We start from the raw sequence: 19,898 nt of genomic DNA, 5'->3' as shown, positions 1-19,898 counted from the left end.
GGTGGTGCATTCTGTGTAGCCGCACCTATGTATACGGGTGAGATAGCGCAGAAGGAGATACGTGGCACGCTTGGTAGCTTCTTTCAACTTATGATAACGGCGGGTATATTGTTTGTGTATGCCATCGGTGCGGGATTGAGTGTGTTTTGGATGAGCATCGTATGCGGTGTGATACCATTGGTATTTGGTGTCATTTTCGTATTCATGCCGGAATCACCCACATATTTGGTGAGTAACTTTAATTCCTAGTTAGACAGTTAAAAAATAATGTTGAATTTTTGAACGACCCCTATTTAGCTAATACAATGTTTCTTTTTTTATGTGTAGGTTATTAAAAATAAGGATGAAGGTGCTATCAAATCCATTCAATGGCTACGTGGCAAGGACTATGAATATAAGGCTGAAATTGAGGAATTACGCGAAACCCAGCTAAAGATTAATGAGAATCAGGTTTCCTGGTGGGTGGGTCTGTCACGTCCCGTCACACGAAAGGCTTTGCTCATCAGTTTGGGCCTTATGTTCTTCCAGCAATTATGTGGTATTAACGCTGTCATTTTCTACTCGGCCAAAATTTTCGAGGTGAGTATTCAAAAGTGGAAAAAGCAATGTAAGAAAGTGAAGTTGAGAGAGTGGACGAGGGATTTATTTTTTAACGAGACCACACATGTGTCTCATGAGATCCCTAGAAACCCACAGACTCTATTGACGCTTGCAAATATTTTCCATTAAAAGTTGTGTTATTTAAAAGTACGGACTATGCGGAATTTTTGGTTCATGAAACCGGCTCCTTTGCGAGCGCGTATTAGGTTAGTATGTTGTTCTTCAGGCGAGCTGATCATTGGGAGTTGAGAAACGTTGCGTTTTGTTCAGAAAGAAGGCTTGCGAAACACTCTCAGTACACAAAGTTTTCCGTAGACAAGGTTCGCGGACCAAGTAAGACCATAGAGGCGTGCTACATTTCAAGTCCAGTAGATCCGCTGAAGGCGAAGGACGTAAAAACCTGCTGTGATCAGAGTAAATGCTACGCAGAAAGTTTCTATATCATTATTTTATCTGATTGCAGTGCATTACAAGCAAGTGAGCTCTATAGTCTACATATTATTTGACTCTTACGGCTACGGTTTGCAAAATTATATGAACCAGCCCGCATTTTGGGCGGTATTGATGTCAAAAGTTATTTTCCAAGACTTTCTACTGCTACCTGTTTCTGACCAGCCCAGTATGCGTCCCCAGATCTAGGTACGATTTCATTGGAAAAGCTCTAAGGGATGACGGTAAGTTGTGCCAAAATCCCTCAATTCTAAAGACATACTGCTCAACTTAATCAAACCTGTAGCAAGATAGCCGATCTCGTTGAACCCGAAAAGTGTTTGGAAATAGGTATAATAATTAGGTCATATACAAAGTTTAAGTCCAACCACTTGAGCCTTAAGCATCACTAACTATCAACAAAGGTCTGTAGAATCTTATGAATTTGACTTAAACAGAGCTTGAGCTTAATTTTAAGTTAAAGTACTGATCCCGCCACCTCTCAGCTCTCCACCACTTTCCTCATACTTACACTTATCAAAACACCTTTTTCACATATTTTTTACTTCAATTCAATAACTCTTTCTTCTATTTCCTCTCCCCCATAGGATGCGCAAACCGGCATCGATGCTAATCTCTCAACCATTGTCGTCGGCATAATGCAATTCATCGCCACTTTTGTATCCACAATTGTTGTTGACAAGCTGGGACGTCGTCTATTGTTGCTCACCTCAGGCCTTATTATGGCACTCGCTACCATTTCCATGGGTATCTACTTTTACATGCAGGATCAAGATGCCAATTCAGTGGCTACGCTCGGTTGGTTGCCTGTCGTCAGCTTGTGCGTCTTTATTGTACTCTTCTCACTCGGCTTCGGACCAGTACCATGGTTGATGATGGGTGAAGTATTTGCGGCCGATATTAAGGGAGTGGCTGGTTCCATTGCCGGTACAACTAATTGGGCTTTGGCTTTCCTTGTAACAAAATCATTTGTGAATCTAAGTGACTCATTGGGCAAAGGACAAACCTTCTGGCTCTTCTCGGCGATTACCATTATTGGAGTTTTCTTTGTATTCTTTATTGTGCCAGAGACAAAGGGCAAGAGTTTGAATGAGATACAAGCCGAATTGGAGGGCAAGAATGCGAGCACGACGTCACAAGCAGCAGCAGTGAATGGTGCTGTTTAAGGCAAAGTCGAGATTCAACGCTAACACCTACTAAAGGAAAACCGAAAAAACAGGGATGCATGCAGGGAGATGGATTGTGGTGTGAGAAGAGAAGCATTTCGCGGAGCAGTTGATCGCGAAGTGGCTGAAGAAGAAGAGGGAGAAGGAGTTGAACGTATTAAAGCTTTTCAACATAAATTATTGTTTTTTTTTTTTGTTTATTGAAAAGTATTGCATAACTTTAGTTACTATCAATACACAAGCAAAACACATTCACACACATACACCGCATGTTGAATGATCATACATATGCATATATATTTACATACATACTTACATACATACAGTCTCTTAACGATTAAGTCTAAAATTAAGTATGGATGCATGCGTCTGAAAAGGAAGCTAATTTATGGAAGCAAAAATTAAAAAAAAAATTAACTCCTTCGCTGCGTTTAACAATTCTACAAAGGGGAATTTACATTTATATAATTATATAATTATGTAATTTTTGTTTTTGTAGTAGATTATGCGCATAAACTGTATAATTATATTTGTGCGTCAAAATTGTTATTATTTTTTGTGTTGTTTTAAATTATTGTAAAACTTCGTATACTCAATTTTGCTTCATTGCAGTTTTATAGTTATTTTAATCGAATGCACTTTTAGTAGACAGCACATAAAACCAAAATTTTAAATTTTGAAGAGCAAATACTGAATTTAAAATAAAAAAAAAATTTTAATTCTTGAAAAAAATTCAATTGTGAAAAATTTTAAAAATCTCAATTTATAAAATTAAATTTTTTGTTAACATCTGCGTAGATATTATAAAAACACTCTCCACCCATCTCTTGTTTCGAAATGAACATGAACAGCCGAGTAAAATATAAAAATCTTGGCCCCTATCTAAGTAATTTTTAAGATATTTTTGTTTTAATAATTTAATTTAATTCTGCAATTAAAAAGGCAAAAATGTTGCCCTGAAAACTTATCTATGCTGACAGTTAAACAGCTAAGAAGTTAACAGTGCAGTTGGCATGCGTAAATGTAGCTAACAGCGCTGAAAACAAATGAAAATGCAACTAACAGAGAAGTTAGCATGAATAAGTCAGCGAATGTTAATGTAAGTAATATGCATTAACATACGCTGCAATAGAACTAACAGAGAAGACTGAAGGTCAAGGAATAAATAATCCTAAAGCAAAAAAAAAGCTAAATTGCTTAAATAATAACAAAATAAGCAAAAACATAAAATGTTTAAAATACACTTGAATGTTGTAAAATTGTAAGGCCTATTCTGAGTTAGGTTAATTAAGAAGTTATGTAAGCAGAATTACGGTGACACTGCAGTACATTAAGGCAGCAAAAGTGCGTGCGCGTTTATTATGTGTGTCAAGGAAGCTAGTTGTATGTAAGAAGTTTGTTGGCAAGAAAATTTTGTTTGAAAATAAAATGTTGAGATTTGAAAAAATGTTAGCATTAAACCACCGTAGTTACACAATATAGCATAACTCCAAAATAAGCATATTAGAGTTTACAAAAAACAAAAACACAATATCATAAAAAAAAAACACAACAAAACACAAAAAGATCGTCAGCAGTAAAAAAAAAACAACTTAAAAACGCATTTAATGTATTTTAGTCAAATCTATTTTGTCATTCTAATTGTAAATTGCATTTTGAAGCTTTTTAGATTACATATTACATTCAGTGTTAATGCATTTTGTCTTGTGTTTAAGTAAATGCGCGCACATAGGCGTACAAATATTTTAGAAATTTCTCTTTTTCAAAAACAGTAACTTGCAACTTTTACGAAAAGCACCTTCAGCCACAAAAAAAAATGTTAGTAGCGCCCAAATTAATAACTATAATCACTCACTACAAATGCATTTAGATATTTATTAATGTGTTTGTTAGTAGATCGCTTGGCACTGAAAGCTTTAAAACTTTCCACGCACAAAGCAAAGGTTTCATTCGAAATTTTAATCGTTTTAATTTGCCATTTTATTTAAATTCGTTTGATTTGTTAAATTTTATTTTCTGTTATATGTAATTCTAATTTCCGCACTAATGCAAAATACATTCTATGCTAATTTAGCTTTAAGTTATAAAAAAAAACCTATTTTGTATTTTTTAATTTATTGCCAATATACATACATAAATATCTACTATATAGTTACTGTGTAAAATACATATGTAAAAATGCAAACACGTTTGAAAGACAAAAAGCCATGTTAATGCAAAAATATTTAATAAAGTAAAAACTATGATTTTTGTAAAAATACATTGTTAGCGTTCTATTCGAACACGAAATTAAAACTCGTGCATACACAGGAGAATCTTCATCGGTAAGGTGGATCGTACAGAAATAAATTTATTTGGGGCTGCCATTTTTTCTAGACTGTTCCTGTTTTTTCTAGATTGTTGCATGCATTTTAATGTGTGTTTTTATTGTTCTGGCAGCATTTTCTAACAAATTTGGTGTTACTTATCATTAGGGCTCGGAATCTCATGCAAATGCATGTGTTTACACGGCATCTTCAAAAGGAAATGGTTAAGTTAGCTTTACGAATCATGAAATTTCCTTTAAGGTGGCGCTCAATCGTTAGTGCATATTTTTGCATATTTTGCGGTAAATGCATGGTTTTGCATATTTTGCAAAAATACCTGTTTTTGTATATTTTTTGCACATATATTAGTATATTTTAAAATAAATGCATATGGTTTTGGCATATTCTTGCTTTTATGTCTTTTTGATTTACAAGCATTGAAATTTAGTGCGAAATCTCTTGAAAAAAAAATACCTATAATTGTTTCCCAAATATTCATCTAAATATCTGAAATTACCCTAATATGGGTCCCGGGACATAGGTACGTTAATGGAAACGAGGCAGCGGACGAACTAGCAGGGTGCGACTCCGCACTGTATGTGTCCCACGCAAAAATTTAAGAAAATTATCACTTAAAGGCCAAGCAGCTTATTTTAGAGTGCAACTGCCCCTCTCTCTATGTTTACTATGTACGTACTGAAATTCATAAAAGCCGCGAAATGGCTGTAGGTTGTGCGAGTTGTGTAATCAAAATGGCACACTTGCTAATTGCTTGTCACCAGGGTGACAATCCACTTAAACCAACGAAACATTCGGCTGAACCACTATTAAACTGTCAATGTTCCTATTTACACAAGATTGTAGCAAGCTGCTTGATTATAAACCTACATAAATATATATTGTATTTTAGAACCATTGTTCTTTACCTGTTAAAATACTAGTACAATTGTTATTTATTCGTGTACCACCAATGAAATATTAGGAAAATAACTTTAATTGCATATTTTACTTGTTTATAACGCATATTTTTGAATTTTTTGGTACATATTATATGCGCATATTTTAAATTTTTTAATGCATGACATTCCGAGCACTACTGATTATCTTCCCTATCTGGCCGCTGCTGCCAAAGTCTCAAAGAGCGCGCAGTCTCCCTTGGTGACTCTATTTCTAGTTGGGTAGTTGGGCAGGCAAACAGGGGGCGGTGTTGTGTGCGCAATTTCCACTTGTCGAGCAGGTGTTAGCGATTTGGCTCTGTAGGTACTTAGCCTGCTGCATCAACCGGACCGGAGCACAGTGGTCGGAGAAGCCCTGTTTTACGCGAAAAATTAAAAACTCTGTTACGATTATAATAAAACTGCGGGATCGTAGTATTGTTGTGATGCTAAATCCGAATGTGCGATAAAATTTATAGTTTGACAGTTGCGAGCTATTAAATCAACTGCCAATTTCTCTACAATTAAGAAAATATTTTTCAAAATACCACTGATTACGTTTTTTGACATACTGATCACGAGTTTCATGTCAAATTAAAACCTTGACAGTTGGTTGACAGCTTTCAAATGAACTGTGAATTTTTCTAAAAATAAGACAGTCTTTTAAAAAAATGACACTTATTAGGTTTTCAGACATGCTGATCACGAATTTTGTGTCAAATTAAGACCCTGACAGTTGACAGCTGTCGAATGAACTATGAATTTTTCTAAAAATAAGACAATCTTTTTCGAAATGCCACTGAATAGGCTTTTAGACATGCTAATCACGAATTGCGTGTCAAATTAAAACCTTAAGAGTTTATGACTGTCGAAGGGACTGTCAATTTCTCTAAAAATAAGGAAAATTTCCCACGAATTAAACGTACCTACTATGTTTTAAGGCTCACTGATCTCATGTTATGTATCACATTCAAACTTTTTCGTTTGACAACTGACCAATCAACTGTCATTTTCAGTTGAGTAATATAAAATGTTTGTTTAGCAAAATTTTAATTATTACATATGAGGAAACATATCTAAAATGAATTTATGATCAAATTATGAAATAATAACAGTAATTATATTTATAAATTTGGGATAGTTGGGGCCGTCTGCTATATGCTCAGCCCAAACAATTTAATCTAGGCCCCAACAGTTTTTAAAAGATTTTTTTTATTTTATACGAAATTCATTTCCAAAACTTCAGTTTTCTCATTTTTAAATAAAGTTCTTCAGGTATGAATTTTTGGACATTTCGGACGCCATATTGGATTTTGCATTATGAATTTTCAAAAACTTGTTTGAAATTTGTAATGGGCGAACTTAAGAACCGCTAAATGCCGAATTTCATGAAAATTCAGTAATTTTTATAATTCTTGAACGCCATTTTGGATTCGTTATTGGATTTTTGAAAATTTACTTCAGCTTTGTTAAGACACATCTTATAAATGATATGATGCTAAATATATAATAAATTGCATACATTTTTAATATTTTAATACACTTTATGTTATTTGAAAAAACTGCTAGTGTTGGTCTCGTGAAATAAAAATGGCCGCCACTCTTTATGGCGCGAGTATGCGCGGCTTTTATTTTCGTAGATCCTTAAATGGACCTCTGCATTAGTTTTTGGTAAAGGAATGAAGATCCTACTCGGTCCTACAAATTAGTAATATCTTTTTGAAGAAAATATTTCTTGAAAAATAAGCCGTGTTATTAAGGTGTTGATAATTTAGCAACCCAGATTTATTATAATATTTCCATAAAAAATTGTTAAGGAAGTTATTAACTCATAACTGTTAGAACGTGCCTCAGCAGATATTATTGAAAGTACTAATACGTTTTGAGTTCTTTGGACATTTCTGAATATTCCGATTAATTTATCACAGTTTTCAAATATGACTTTTCTGCGTAAAACATTGTTTCTCACGATAGCGAGTGGTGCTGTCTGAAATCTCCTTTGGCATCGAACTGCTCGGAGGTGACCTACCCAATTCTGATGGAGGTAGTGTTATTGCTCAATCGGAAGATACCAAATTCCGAACCGCTGATGGTAGCAGAAGAAGATTTCGTCTACGATGGAAGACCGGGTGAAAAAGAACTTGGCATTTTCAGTTAGCGCAGATGGGGGACGACTGGCGTGGTTTTTTTTGTATGCGAACAAAATGGCTTAGGTGGTTACGAAGGAATAATAAAAGGAATATTGGAGGAGGGCAGCTTCCTACATAGCCCGCTTTACTGCTGGGTAGTGCAAGTGCAGCTGTGTTTTTGACGTCTGAAAACTGCGTATCGCCTCTACCCAAGGCATCAGCTCAGGTGTCCCCTGTCGTTACCGCGATACAACAGAAACCTCTATGAACCTCGTGTAATGCGATGCAGAAACATTTGCGGAACTTCGGCTATAGGCTACGCAGATTTACTCTCTGCCTCCGCTGAAACTTTTGGGTTTCCTTGGGGCTTTAGCTCTAGACTAGGTTAGGTTAGGTTGGGTTGGGCGGCAGTCCAAAGTAGGACTCAATTAGACTCAGGATCATTTGTGATACCGCATGAGGGTTTTTTAACTAGCCCCGTTTCCCTGTAAACCACTTGGTGTTTAGCAAGAAAGTGCATAGGCTTCTAACGTTCACCGCTTTGCGGTCATCGAGATCGTCGAAGAAATAGCTCCCAAGAGCTTTTGCTCTCCGTTTTGACAGAGCCGGGCAATAGCAGAGAAGATGTGGGATGGTTTCCCCTTCGTCTTCATCAACACAGCATCTGCAGTAGTCGTTCCAGGGTACGCCCAGTCTAGCTGCGTGTAATCCAATCAGACAATATCCAGTGAAAACTGCAGTCACTATGCGAATGTCCTGCCTCCTTAGATTAAGTAGAGACTTGGTGCGCTGGGCGCCAAGCGTGCAGCCTCAATGGGGTCATTCCACAGGGACAAAGCCGTTAGCTGTGACGGGTTTTCCGGGCAAACGAAGAGATGTTTCGAGTCGTGCGGTGTCTATCCGCATGTCGGACACTCATTTGGGTCTCTGTCTTTTTTCACTTGCTGCCGGAAAGCAATTTGGTGACTTTTTTTCTGCTTCCAAATTTTGATTCCTATCGCTGTTGCATGAACCAATAAGGAAAGGACACGATCAAACTTAAAAGCCAGGGGCTCTACTCGGTATTGCGACTGGATACTCGATGCGATTCGAAAGCCGACACGGACTTATACAAATTCATAGTGCCAAGTATTCGAATCCGAATGATTTGCTTTTCGAATCGCAATATAGAGCAGACCGAGGATTTTAGAGTGATTTTCTACTGAATACTGCCTAATTCGGCAGCCTAGTCAATCCTTGTCAAGCTCATCTAACGGTAGCCTCGAGAAACTTACTGTTTCGAGGTGTCGAGTCAGAGAGAAAAGGGTGTTAGCCATGAAGGTTTAACTCTGCAAATGGAGAGGTGGTGCCATGTGGAAATCCTTCTAAGGTATGTCGGGGTCAAGCATTACGTCTTTAAGCGGGTCTTTCAAAGCAGCGGAGGCTCTCAAAAGTATAGCCGTCGTTATACTAGGTGTGCCGTCGACGAGGACGTCTAAATGCAATTTGACTTCCTTTTTGAATGGGTTGACCATTTATTTTTTAAATGAAGGGGCATGGGATTCATACAGTGAAGAAATGAGTAAAGTAATTCCTGAATGTCATAGCCTGACACCAATATCGAGCAGTCCTCAGCATATGAAATCAGTGAAACCCCTCCAGTGGATAAAGAACCTTCGAGATATAAAATAGCTTAAAAGTAGTGGGAGAGAACACCAACCTGAAGGGCTCTATGCTTAATTCATCTTACCTTCGAAGTTTGTTTCGAAAGACTGCTGATGTCTGCCAAACACTCAGATAATTCGACGTCCACTCTTTTCGTCCCGGCGGAAGAAATATGTCTTAGACTTTTCGACAAGTCTAAACATTACTAAAACGCTTCTCACGCAGAGACGGTTTCGGTTAAGGTCGTGAGTTAATAGAGAGTTTTTATGACGTTAGGTGCTGTGATTGTACTGGGGACTCTACCAAAGTCACGTTGATGCGTAACGGGGGTGGGGTAGCAATGTAAAGTACGGGAGTCGTAAGGCTACATGTGTATGTATTCTCTACTGGGGTAGAATAGCTGTCGCGGGGTAGAAGTCCATTTGTTTGGGGGTTTCCCGATGAAAGTGGCCAAGGACACTTTAAGGAAATTAGTTAGTTAATCTATATGTGTAGCTCATCGAGACCAACGAGTTCCGAGGCTAAGGCTGTGATCAGGGACTTCACGGTTTACAAAATGCCTACTCTCGCCGGAGGTGAAGTTGCAGGCGCTCTTCCACTTAAGACACTTATGATCACTGATACAGGGATTCCCGGATTTGCCTTGGCATGAATGGTCCTGGGCAGCAGCTTCAGTCACGAAATTAGGGCGGATCTCCGCGAGTTATCCGAAAGATTCGGTTTTCACCTCTCAGAGACATTTTCATAGCGCAACACTGTATGTAACCGTATAGCTAAAAATTCCTGACATTCTGGGATGGTATCTCTGCCGCCAATATCTTCTTGGATTAGAAGATCCTGCACAGTGTGGCGTAAGATGAACCCTAGGCCTCCATTACTGTATCTTGGGGGTGGGAATATGTGGACTTGCCTACATTGGATGCGCTTGCCGCTATGTGTTACTGTCTGGTGGTGGTCACTTGTCCACTAGCGTGGGTACGGCGGTCAGAACATACACGAAAGTTGCATCAACCAAGGACGGAGTAGCATATCAGTCATATGCTCGTCACGTTCCGGTAAATTCTCGGGTCGGACCGGTTGGGAGACCAACCAACACGCTCCAAAACGCCAACTACGTTATTCGTTTCTCGAACGAGGTCACGGCCTGCGAACTTCGCCATCCTGGGCTCTCGAATCGTACAAGTCGTGAACGCGCAACTCGTCACGTCAAAATAAATATTTCGGTTTATAAGTCATGAACCTACTACTCGTCTCGTATACCGATTACTATCGTTCTTGGCCAATCATTCTCGTCAGACTCGAATAATTTAAGGACCATAACGGGAGTATGCCGGGAGCCATATACAGAGAGAGAGAAATAAAGTTTCTATCAAAATACAGATAGGCATTTAAGTTTTACATTTTATTTTTTATAGAGTTAGTTAAATTAATTTTTAGTCCCTGCTCGATATGACTTATGTAGATACATATTGTTAAAATTCATTATTAACTAAATAAGCAACTCAACAACTTATTTTTAGTTGAAACATATGTATATATGCTTTGTTAGAAAATGCTATTTACAATAGATTATTGCTTAAAAACGAAAAAATCCCAAATAAATACGTACATAGTTGTCTACTACTTTTTAATACACACTTAGTAATTACTGTTAAAGTGCATCTTTGATAAGCTTACTTTAAGAAATGGTGTTCACTTGCACAGCACATGGTTGCAACTCCAGCTCACTTGCTTCAGCAGTTGGTTGCAGCTAGTCCAGCAAATATCCATTAATGCATGGCAAACCAGTGGGCACATTTTGCTGATATTTATGATAATCTGAGCGAAAGAAATTCAGTAAAGTAATTTCCTCCATGTAAATGCGATCGTGGAAGAATTTCCACGAGACAATCGTGTAGATCAATATGCATAACGGATTGAGCAGTATTATTTGTGTGCCCACAGACCACCAAAACCAGCCAACATACGATGGGTGTCGCATATACGCATAAATGCCGTGTGTTATCAATTTATGATTATCAGCTTTTTCGTATTGCACCTATAAAGGGAAAGGTGTGAAAATATGTGCATGAGCATTTGTATTTAGGAAGTGTCTACTTACACGCGCCAAGGTAACTTTTACCGTAGATCCACGGTAAAAATTACCGTAGATCCACGGTAAAACTTACGCCGAAAGAAGTTTTGTCCCACTTCTCCGGCAACACATAATCCACGTAATTTTACCGTAGATCTACGGTAATTTTTACCGTGGATCTACGGTAATTTTTCCGTGGATCTACAGTAAAAGTTACCGCGGCGCGTGTGTGTAGACACTGCCTTGTATTTAACAGGACGAGTTATACCAACCAAATGCGTAAAACTGTTGCGTGCAGTTATCATAGCTACTTTTCGTATAATTTCGCCAACTGTGCAAAGTACCACACCAATTAGCCAAATGTAATAGAAACCTTTAAAACTTGGCAGCAACCATACTTCTAGCCCGAACTCGAACCAACTAGCCACTGCTGCCAGTGCATAGTGTATGGAGTGATTCAATATAAATGAATCTACCGAAAGGCTGGTTGGATTACACCACGCAATGGCTAGAAATTCTGAATAATGGAAAAATGCCATAAAGAATGCATAAACGCCGAACTGTTTTAAATCATTAGGCGCAAATAGTACTATAAGCACACTGATCGCTTCAACAAACCCCAAGAAGGAAGAGCGTAGCGCAATCTGCAAGTTAGTAAAGTTTGTACTACACTTTAAATGATATACACTTTATATGACTCACCTGATAGTCGTTGTCGCGCAATAAATAACGAATAACCATATTAATTAACGCATAGTATAAGACCGGCCCCCACATGATAGCACCCCAAACATCTGGTACGGTGTCATAGTAGATTTGTGGAGCTGTTGCAATAAATACAACAAAACCTGTACCTAGATAGCAATATAAACTCAAACGCCCTTCATGGCACAATTTGGCGTCCACGGTTGTTGGTCGTTGCCCTGTGTTCATGACACACTCTTTTTACGATTGACAGTCTGGCCGACGGCTCCACCTTCCTTAACTTTTTGTTACCACGTTATTTTGTGCTTTCGAATACCTATGGTTGGTTTTTGCTTTTCGTAAATCCCTAAATTGCCCAATTTGTGCCAATTCGTATATTAAGGATAGTTCCTTTTCTTCAGTCAAACTTTTATTTTTTTGAAAAAAAAATGGAAATCGAAAATTGAAGGCTGGCCAAATAAACAAAACAACAGCTGATCGAAAGTGCTGCCAGATTCGTAGAAAATTTTCCTCAAAGAAGGTAGTAGAAAAGTTCATACAATTTGTCCATTAATAAATCAATACTTGCAGCAATATCTCCAAAGATTTACCATTGGTATCAACCCTACAAGACAGCTGAGTATCATATGAGTGCTCATATTAGCTTTGTTTCTTAACGGATAATTATCACAAATTTTTACTGGATTCTGCTGGAAAGCGTTTCTTAAAACGAAAAATTTGCAGAAGAAAGCCAAAAAGAGAGCATAAAACACCGAGAGAGCTGCAAATTTCTGCTGGCGGAATTACCGTCAACAGAAATTTGCAGTCATATATTTAAGAAGCAGCTCTTCAAGACGCACAAGGAAAAAGTTTATTTGACTTCGTTTTAATAAAACTAAATTAGTGCATCTTTATCAAAACACATTGAAATATTGCAGAATGTATAATAACATGCCCCCTTCAAAAAGTTAACCATCTCAAATCAAACTTAACCACATCACTAACTATTGCTGTCCACACTAGGGTTTGAGGTTTATAAAGGCCCCGCCAGATAGAAATTCTTTACTGCGTCACAGGAATGATTTTGACTGACAAGACGCACATAACATGGCGAGGCGGCACAATGAAAACTTTGCCGCAAACAAAACGGCTCATTTTGATTGGCCAAACGTCAGCTGGTGTGAAATCGTTCCTTACATTGTTGTTTTGCCGCATTCACGCGCGTCAAAAGTTGAGAGTTGGGCGATTATTAGCTCTGATCCAGTACTCCATGAACTTATAAGGATTTTACACGAAGTAGCAGGAAAAATGTTCCCGTACTCCGAAATTGTCCAAAATCCTGTAAATGAGAGCGACTTTTGGAGAGTTGTGTAGAGAATGAAGTTGCAAGATTTTCCCCGAACTTTTTCTTCTGGTAAAATCATGAAAAGTGTCAAGCAACCACTGGTTGACGTTTCTACATGAAATATGGGTTTTTTGTTCCCGTACTTTTTGTTGTTACTCACTTTTTACTCTCACTTCAGAGAGTAATTTTGCTGTTTGACAGTTTTACAGGATTTTTTCAGGAAAAGTATTGGATCAGAGCTTTTATCAGTTGCAGCAATGCATGTGTTGCCAATGCGGCGTCTTCTATTCAAAATCACAGAGTTAACTTCGATGTCAGTCAAAAGCATCCCTGTGACGCAGAAAAAATTTCTATCTGGCGAGGCCTTTAGGTTTATTTTCTGTGTCGATGGTCATCTTATTGCCTTTTTATAATCAAGACGTTGCCATTTTTAACTTTATTTTCCTTTTCGATGGACATATTATGGCCTTTTTATAATCAGGCAATATAAAAAAAGAATTTTTCACCATCGAATAAATAGTGAGTAAGGTATTTGCAAATTATTTTTATTTGCAAATAGCTTACGTATAAACGTAGTAATAGATACCATAAATACCATTCGAAACTTAAGCGATATCTCCATGAACAACCCTACTTCTCCCGAATAAAAAGCTGTTGTTAACCCTGTTTCATCTACTGCACATTTATGGGTTATCGTTGGAACGCGATAACTTAGACAGAAAATTCATCCGTTCATTATTAAATTCTGATTAGCCGAATTGAGACGTCCTGCACGTGTCTGCGCAAGATTTTTATTTAAAAAAACCAGCGAATAAAGGAATATTTTCCTGTTTTTGAGACTAATTGCTGCATTTAAAAGTTATTGCAAATAAATAAACATAATGGTTAGTGTGAATAGTTAAACATTTTCAATGAACATTGTGAGATTTATAGTGTACTTGAAATGCGTTCTCGATGTTTCTACAGCCGGCCATCAAGCTAGTTTCACAGTCCGGCTGATTTCACATGGCTGTTGTGTAACATGGAAACAAATCGAAATTTACAATACATTTTGTAGACCACAAAGAAAAGAATATTTGCTTACTAAAAACTCACTAATTTCTTTGCAGGCACAAGCTATTAAGAAAATCTTGCCCATGTTGGACCGCATCCTGATTCAGCGTGCCGAGGCTGTGACGGCCACAAAGGGCGGTATTTTGCTTCCGGAGAAATCGGTTGGCAAGGTATTGGAAGGCACAGTTGTGGCTGTTGGACCTGGTGCAAGAAATCCTGTAAGTTAATGCGCTATAAGTTTCATACATACACATGTATATCGTCATTTAAAGTACAAAACCGCGTATCGTCGTTCTGCAAAACCACGTACTTGACATTTTTTGCCAAAAATTCGATTGCTTTATTAAAAAAGAGGACCATTTTTGAATAAGTGTGGTTTTACAGTAAAAATAATTTATGCAACCTCACATACGCGGTTTTGCATTTTGTAGATAGGCAGTTTTGTACTTTAAACGAGGATAGAAAAGTTAAAACAACCATGTTTTCTTGTTTTCAAACAGCAAAGTGGCAACTATATCCCAGTGGGCGTTAAAGAAGGCGACCGTGTGCTGTTGCCCGAATACGGTGGCACTAAGGTAGAGTTGGATGACAAGAAGGAATACATTCTTTTCCGCGAATCAGACATTTTGGCGAAGTTGGAATAACTTTTTTACTTTTTTTTTTATTCAATTGTTGAATCCTCACGCCTCATATGTGGATAGTGTAAGGCCGTCTGATGGTAGCGATAAGACGGTCAATTAAGTAGTTTGTTCCTTAGCTTGTAATTTCCATTTACTGCAGTGGACTAGTTTACAGATGTTTGTTTCACTTGTCCGCGCACTAAGTAAATACGTTTGTTAAAATTAAAAGGAAAATAAAACGGTTTTACGCTTTGTTTCTGAAATTTTTTTTATTTCTATTTTAAAGCTTGGTGGAAGTTGTAAATCTGCTAAATCTATTTACTTATCTAGTTTCAAGTTTGCCAGGCCATAAACTTGATTCATAACCGAACGCTCGTTGAGGCCCGGCAGGGATTCCACAACCGCGCGCTCTCTTGATAATTTCACCAATGCTTCGAAAGACCTGGGTTCCCAAATTGCAAGGTCAGCCAAAGCTTTCCTGAAAGATATTAAATAAATTTACACAGTTGCTTTTAATACTGCTTCAGCCAATAGTAGGGAATATTACTTGTTTAATAAAATGTTGTTGCGGGCCAATGTTTCTTTGAATGTCTCCAATGTAATGCCATATTGTTCACAGCCGGCCTCAACACGTTTGGACCAAAGCTGCAATATGGGTATTTAGTTTACAAAAATATTAATAGTTTTAAAGATGAAATATGCGTTTTACCCACCTCCGCCATATCCAACTTTTTCAATTTGCGCCCCTTTGTGGCGTATACCAAGGCACGGTGCACATTTCGTACGGCTATAGAGTAGCAATTACGTTTACGTCCACGAAAGTGCTATCGTGTGAAGGATATATTAAACATATTAGTTTTTTACGAATAGTAGATATGGGAAAGCTACAGAATTCAAGACTTACAGCCGCAAGCTTAAAGATTCTTCTTTTACGCCAGAATTCATCTGGTCCACGTGATCTTACAAAGAGTGCTAGGGTTTGTGACACCATTTTTAATTTATTTGTATGATTCTCTTAATAATTTTTTTCCGCAATTTGTTATTAAAAATTTACATAACCTCTTTGCGGAAAGGCGGATGAAATTTTGACATATCGAATGAATTTGAACAGCTGTTTCCCGAGTTATATTTACAACAGCTGGTGGATTATACAGGGTCATCGACTTTTTTATTGAAAATGTTTTGAAGAATAAATTTTAATGAAGTTTTCATTTAAATTTAATGGCGCTAATTCATAGTCCAGCAACTAAGTCGAAACTAACAAAGTTGCAACTTAAATTTAAGTACCAACTTAAAATTTACCTCTATTCATAGTCGCATTTCAGACTTCTACTAAGTAGTTTCGACTTAGTTTACGATATAGCAAAATGAGTGTGAAAATGTATCGATTTTTCTTTACGATATTGTGGCGAATACTGCGGCAACACAAAGCGAACAACGAGAAATAGGCAGAATGTTCGAGGAATGACGTAGAATGTTCCACAAAGAGAAACGTCAAGTTGGATGAACACTGCGAACAGCGACAGAAAGAGAATGAGCGATGAACTTCAGAACGTTCGAGAGTTGCCATGCGTACGAGCGCAGGTATATAAGCGCCACCAGACAGCGAAGTGAGTTATGAGTTACAAGACAGCAAGCTACAAGTAAAGTGAGCAGAGAAGTGAGCATTTATTTAACAATCCAGCGATACGAGCTTCGAGGATAATCGTAACAATGGCTGCGTTTCTTTATACATTCCGGATAATCCCATTTCACAGCCGGATTAAACAGAATGCCTTTGAAATATACGTTAACATATCATCAGGAACGTTCTAAAGAATAAGTAAACTAAAAAGTTTATTCCAAACGTTCAGAATAAAGAAATGCAGCCAATATTTTAGAAAAATTACATTTTTATTATATAATGTCAAGTTAGATCATCCGTTTATGTAATTTTTATTTTCATTGCATGATTATGCAAAAGAAAAAGATATAATTTTCGTGTTAATTGTGTGAAATAACCCGAACAACCGCAGTGATGTGAAGTCGATGTTTATCGAAAGCATGCTGTGAAACATACAAATAGTAGATATCTAAATGTTATGCACAAATTTACTTTAAAAGAACTAGCGTGAAACTGCCTTATTATTTGAGAATTTATCTAAATTATTCCAATTATAAATTTGTGATTTAGCTTTATTCGAATTGTAATACGCATTTAATTTCATCTTCCGAATAAAATGGATCGATCTTTGTAAATTTTAATTGGAGATTATTCAATATTATCAAAATCACCCTCTACCAACTTAATTTTTACATATTTCGTCTGTTTTCCCTTAATTTGATAAAATACTTCTTCCTTGTTACGAATTAGTTGCAGCTGCAGCCTAAACTAAATTTTAAGTTGGTACTTAGCCAGAAAAGTCGAAACTAAGGCGACTATGAATAGCTTTATAGGCTGTTTATGCTTACGCGTAAAAGCACATTTAGCGCATTTAGCTCTAAATGCTTCTCTAAATGTACATTTATCCATACAAAATTCGTCACCTACATCAATGCAACTAAATGCAACTCCATTTTTGCATTAAGAATCTAAACGCTGCAACAATCAGGTGTCTGTTCGGTTGCCCGCATCTGTGACACCCTACTTCGAACTGCTTACATATCAATGTGTTGTCCTCCTTGACTGGGAGCATTTGCGTCTCGTCATGTAGGAGGTCTCTGGCGTCATCAGAAGGCATCCCATAGCTGTCCGGAGTGTTGTATTTTGGAAGGTATGTAGCTTCATCTACTGCGTCCTGCTAGTCCCCGGTGTCCCCACGGTTTTGGTTGTGTGCCGAGAACAGAGCTCGGAGTATTTTTGGGTTATTCGCCGTCGGAATTGGTTCGTCATCGACGTGAATTCCCAGCTGTAGTCTGACCTGTGGTTATTGTTGTAGCGACAATACTAAGTCCCGCCTATTTCGGTTCAACTAACGGTAGGCCCAGGAAACGGACTGTTTCAATAGGGTCGGACCAAAGGGAGAGGGGTGTTAGTTGAGTGGGATTGAGCTGGCATGTGAAGAGGTGGTTGGTGTCATACGGGGAGTCTCCACATGCCGGACACTCATTGGAGATGTTGGGGTCGAGTCTGAACAAGTAGTTGTTGAGGATGCAGTGTCCAGACCTTACTGGGTCTCTATTTGCAGTTGATCGACTCCCTATGAATGTCGTAGATTGCTCGTCGGTACGTCGTCGGGTCAAGTGGTTGTATGTCTGGACCGCGCCCTTATATATGAACGACAGCCGGTTCTACGACCAGAATGACCAACCAAGAGCTGTTGTTCCGGTGACCTAACCCCGTTTAGATGGGCGAACTCCATCATGTACACCTTTGACCTCTTTCGCCGAGGAGGTGATAAGGGTTGCCGAGGATTTCATAGGGGAGAGGATTAGGCTCCTTGCAGTCAAGAAGCGGGGAAGTTCGGCGAGGTAACCGTTAAAAGTTGTCCTTGACGACGCCTCATTGAGCGATGCCGTTTTACTTCCTTATTTGACTCGACATGGCTTTTTTTACTTACCCCTTACTTCTTACTTTACTTAGCCCTTACTTCTAATTTATAGGGCTAACGAAACTTTGTACCGCAAAGGTGAGAGCGCCACCTAATTAGTGCTTTATTCCATAACTATTCGTACTAGCACCAATGAAAGCTTTGAGAGATCTAATGTCTTTCAACTACCAGAACGCTGGTGGTAAACGAAGAATGCCAAACTAATGAACTCCTTTCATCAAAGGAGACACTGTTGATAGCTATAACTTTGATGTAGGATGGACCTTTGACTACTTGGAATCAAAGAGTCTTCTTTGACCACCTGTTACCTTGAACTTCTTAAGTATTTAAGTACTTAGTAAGACTCTGTCATGATTAAAGAAAATCACACTGTTCCCCTCTATCTGTATAGCGTAGAGGTGTGGATTCTCGCAACATATGATGAGGCGTACCTCGGATTGTTCTTCTTATTTGGCGCTGTAACTGCCTAACCGACTTTGGCCGAGTTCAACAAAGCACGCCAGGCGTTTCTTGTCCAAAGGACGCCAGTTGAAAAGGCCACTTGGTATTACCGTCGCAGTAGGGCTCTCCCTCTTCCGTTGCTACCAGCGGGTTCCGAGTTTAATACTTTCAGAACTGGAGCATCGGTGTTCATTCAAAAGACATGGCCAAGCTAGCGGAGCCGCCCTTGGATTGCCAAAGACTTATGCCTCTTATTCCTTTGTGGCGGAGATTACCGGAGACGATGGAACAATGGGCTTTACAACAATAAATTTGAATTTCATGATACGAATTTCGTCTTTTGGAATTGCTTGCCAACTGCATGCTAAACTATTTATCCACACGACTGAGACCTGTTGCCATTGTTGCTTGGCATCGTTACGCGGTCCTTTGTTACCCTAACAACCAAAAGAACTATATATTTATGGAAGATAAACATTCGAGAGCAAAATATGCATATGTATATACAGAAGTAAAAGCTGATTAGGTTTTATAGTTGAGAAAAATTTTAAAATATTTAACTACCCCTCAAGCCATTATGACGGACCAGAATGAGTTGGATCAATTGGCTGCAGCCGAATTGGAAAGACTGCAACGACAAGTAGATCAAAAATCCTTATTTTTTATTTGAAAACTTCGAACTATTCCGCAATTTTCCAGCATCGCTCCCTGCAGTTGGAGCTACGCTCCTTACTTGAAGAAAAAGCTAGGCAGCTGAAAAAACAAAATCACATGATAACGGTTTTGCAACAAGAACATCAAAAGCTGAAAGACGAGATTGCTATACTAGAGGGTGGAACGCATGCTAGAAAGAATACAAATGTAAGGCGTTCTTGGCATAAGCTACTCCTATATCTGAACACGTCTTCCGTTATCTTGACG

At 38.2% G+C, this 19,898-nt stretch overlaps 5 protein-coding genes across 10 annotated transcripts in view; 2 read left to right on the top strand and 3 right to left on the bottom strand.

Moving 5' to 3' along the window:
• Positions 1-4,153, top strand: part of LOC118739058 (facilitated trehalose transporter Tret1-2 homolog) — a 97,198-nt gene extending 93,045 nt beyond the window's left edge. For 4 of the 6 annotated variants that reach the window (XM_036470177.1, XM_036470175.1, XM_036470176.1 and 1 more), the window contains 3 exons: positions 5-228; positions 328-579; positions 1,638-2,216. In XM_036470177.1, coding sequence (XP_036326070.1) covers positions 5-228; positions 328-579; positions 1,638-2,216 — 1,055 coding nt within the window. Of the gene's footprint in view, positions 1-4; positions 229-327; positions 580-1,637 lie in introns of all 6 variants that reach the window. The other 2 variants (XM_036470178.1, XM_036470173.1) reach the window with 2 other exon arrangements.
• A 6,503-nt stretch (positions 4,154-10,656) lies between these two features.
• On the bottom strand, positions 10,657-12,549 carry LOC118739055 (protein-S-isoprenylcysteine O-methyltransferase; the record flags this gene model as incomplete). Its single annotated transcript, XM_036470170.1, is given in 3 exon segments — positions 10,657-11,268; positions 11,577-11,948; positions 12,007-12,549. Coding segments are annotated over 3 exon segments (891 nt in total). The 3' UTR covers positions 10,657-10,980.
• Positions 12,550-14,051: 1,502 nt separating this feature from the next.
• Positions 14,052-15,269, top strand: LOC118739057 (10 kDa heat shock protein, mitochondrial). Its single transcript, XM_036470172.1, has 3 exons — positions 14,052-14,217; positions 14,443-14,604; positions 14,887-15,269. Exons 1-3 carry the CDS (start codon positions 14,215-14,217, stop codon positions 15,028-15,030), a joined length of 309 nt encoding a protein of 102 aa, XP_036326065.1. The 5' UTR covers positions 14,052-14,214; the 3' UTR covers positions 15,031-15,269.
• LOC118739056 (39S ribosomal protein L20, mitochondrial) lies at positions 15,257-16,172 on the bottom strand. Its single transcript, XM_036470171.1, has 4 exons — positions 15,911-16,172; positions 15,720-15,830; positions 15,554-15,651; positions 15,257-15,484 (listed from the first exon to the last, which is right to left on the bottom strand). The coding sequence occupies exons 1-4, from the start codon at positions 15,995-15,997 to the stop codon at positions 15,325-15,327; spliced, it is 456 nt and encodes a 151-aa protein (XP_036326064.1). The 5' UTR covers positions 15,998-16,172; the 3' UTR covers positions 15,257-15,324.
• Positions 16,173-19,228: 3,056 nt separating this feature from the next.
• Positions 19,229-19,898, bottom strand: part of LOC118740126 (glucose transporter type 3-like) — a 24,188-nt gene continuing 23,518 nt past the window's right edge. The window contains exon 3 of the mRNA XM_036471619.1: positions 19,229-19,414. Within this exon, the coding sequence (XP_036327512.1) occupies positions 19,229-19,414 (186 nt within the window). The remainder of the gene's footprint in view (positions 19,415-19,898) is intronic.

The sequence above is a fragment of the Rhagoletis pomonella genome, unplaced genomic scaffold (assembly GCF_013731165.1).
Source record: "Rhagoletis pomonella isolate Grant_MI unplaced genomic scaffold, Rhpom_1.0 Rhpom_scaffold_00005, whole genome shotgun sequence".
In the NCBI taxonomy this organism is placed as follows: domain Eukaryota; kingdom Metazoa; phylum Arthropoda; class Insecta; order Diptera; family Tephritidae; genus Rhagoletis; species Rhagoletis pomonella.
The sequence above is the reverse complement of the archived record's forward strand: the minus strand, read 5'-3'. Positions and strand labels throughout refer to the sequence as shown.

Excerpts from the sequence above, each read along its gene's own strand:
- LOC118739057 (XM_036470172.1), top strand. Across the intron at positions 14,605-14,886 it reads GACCTGGTGCAAGAAATCCT|CAAAGTGGCAACTATATCCC; the intron begins GTAAGTTAATGC and ends GTTTTCAAACAG.
- LOC118739056 (XM_036470171.1), bottom strand. The coding sequence starts at position 15,997 with ATGGTGTCACAAACCCTAGCACTCTTTGTAAGATCACGTGGACCAGAT. Across the intron at positions 15,831-15,910 it reads GAATCTTTAAGCTTGCGGCT|CACTTTCGTGGACGTAAACG; the intron begins GTAAGTCTTGAA and ends TTCACACGATAG. Across the intron at positions 15,652-15,719 it reads AAAAGTTGGATATGGCGGAG|CTTTGGTCCAAACGTGTTGA; the intron begins GTGGGTAAAACG and ends CCCATATTGCAG.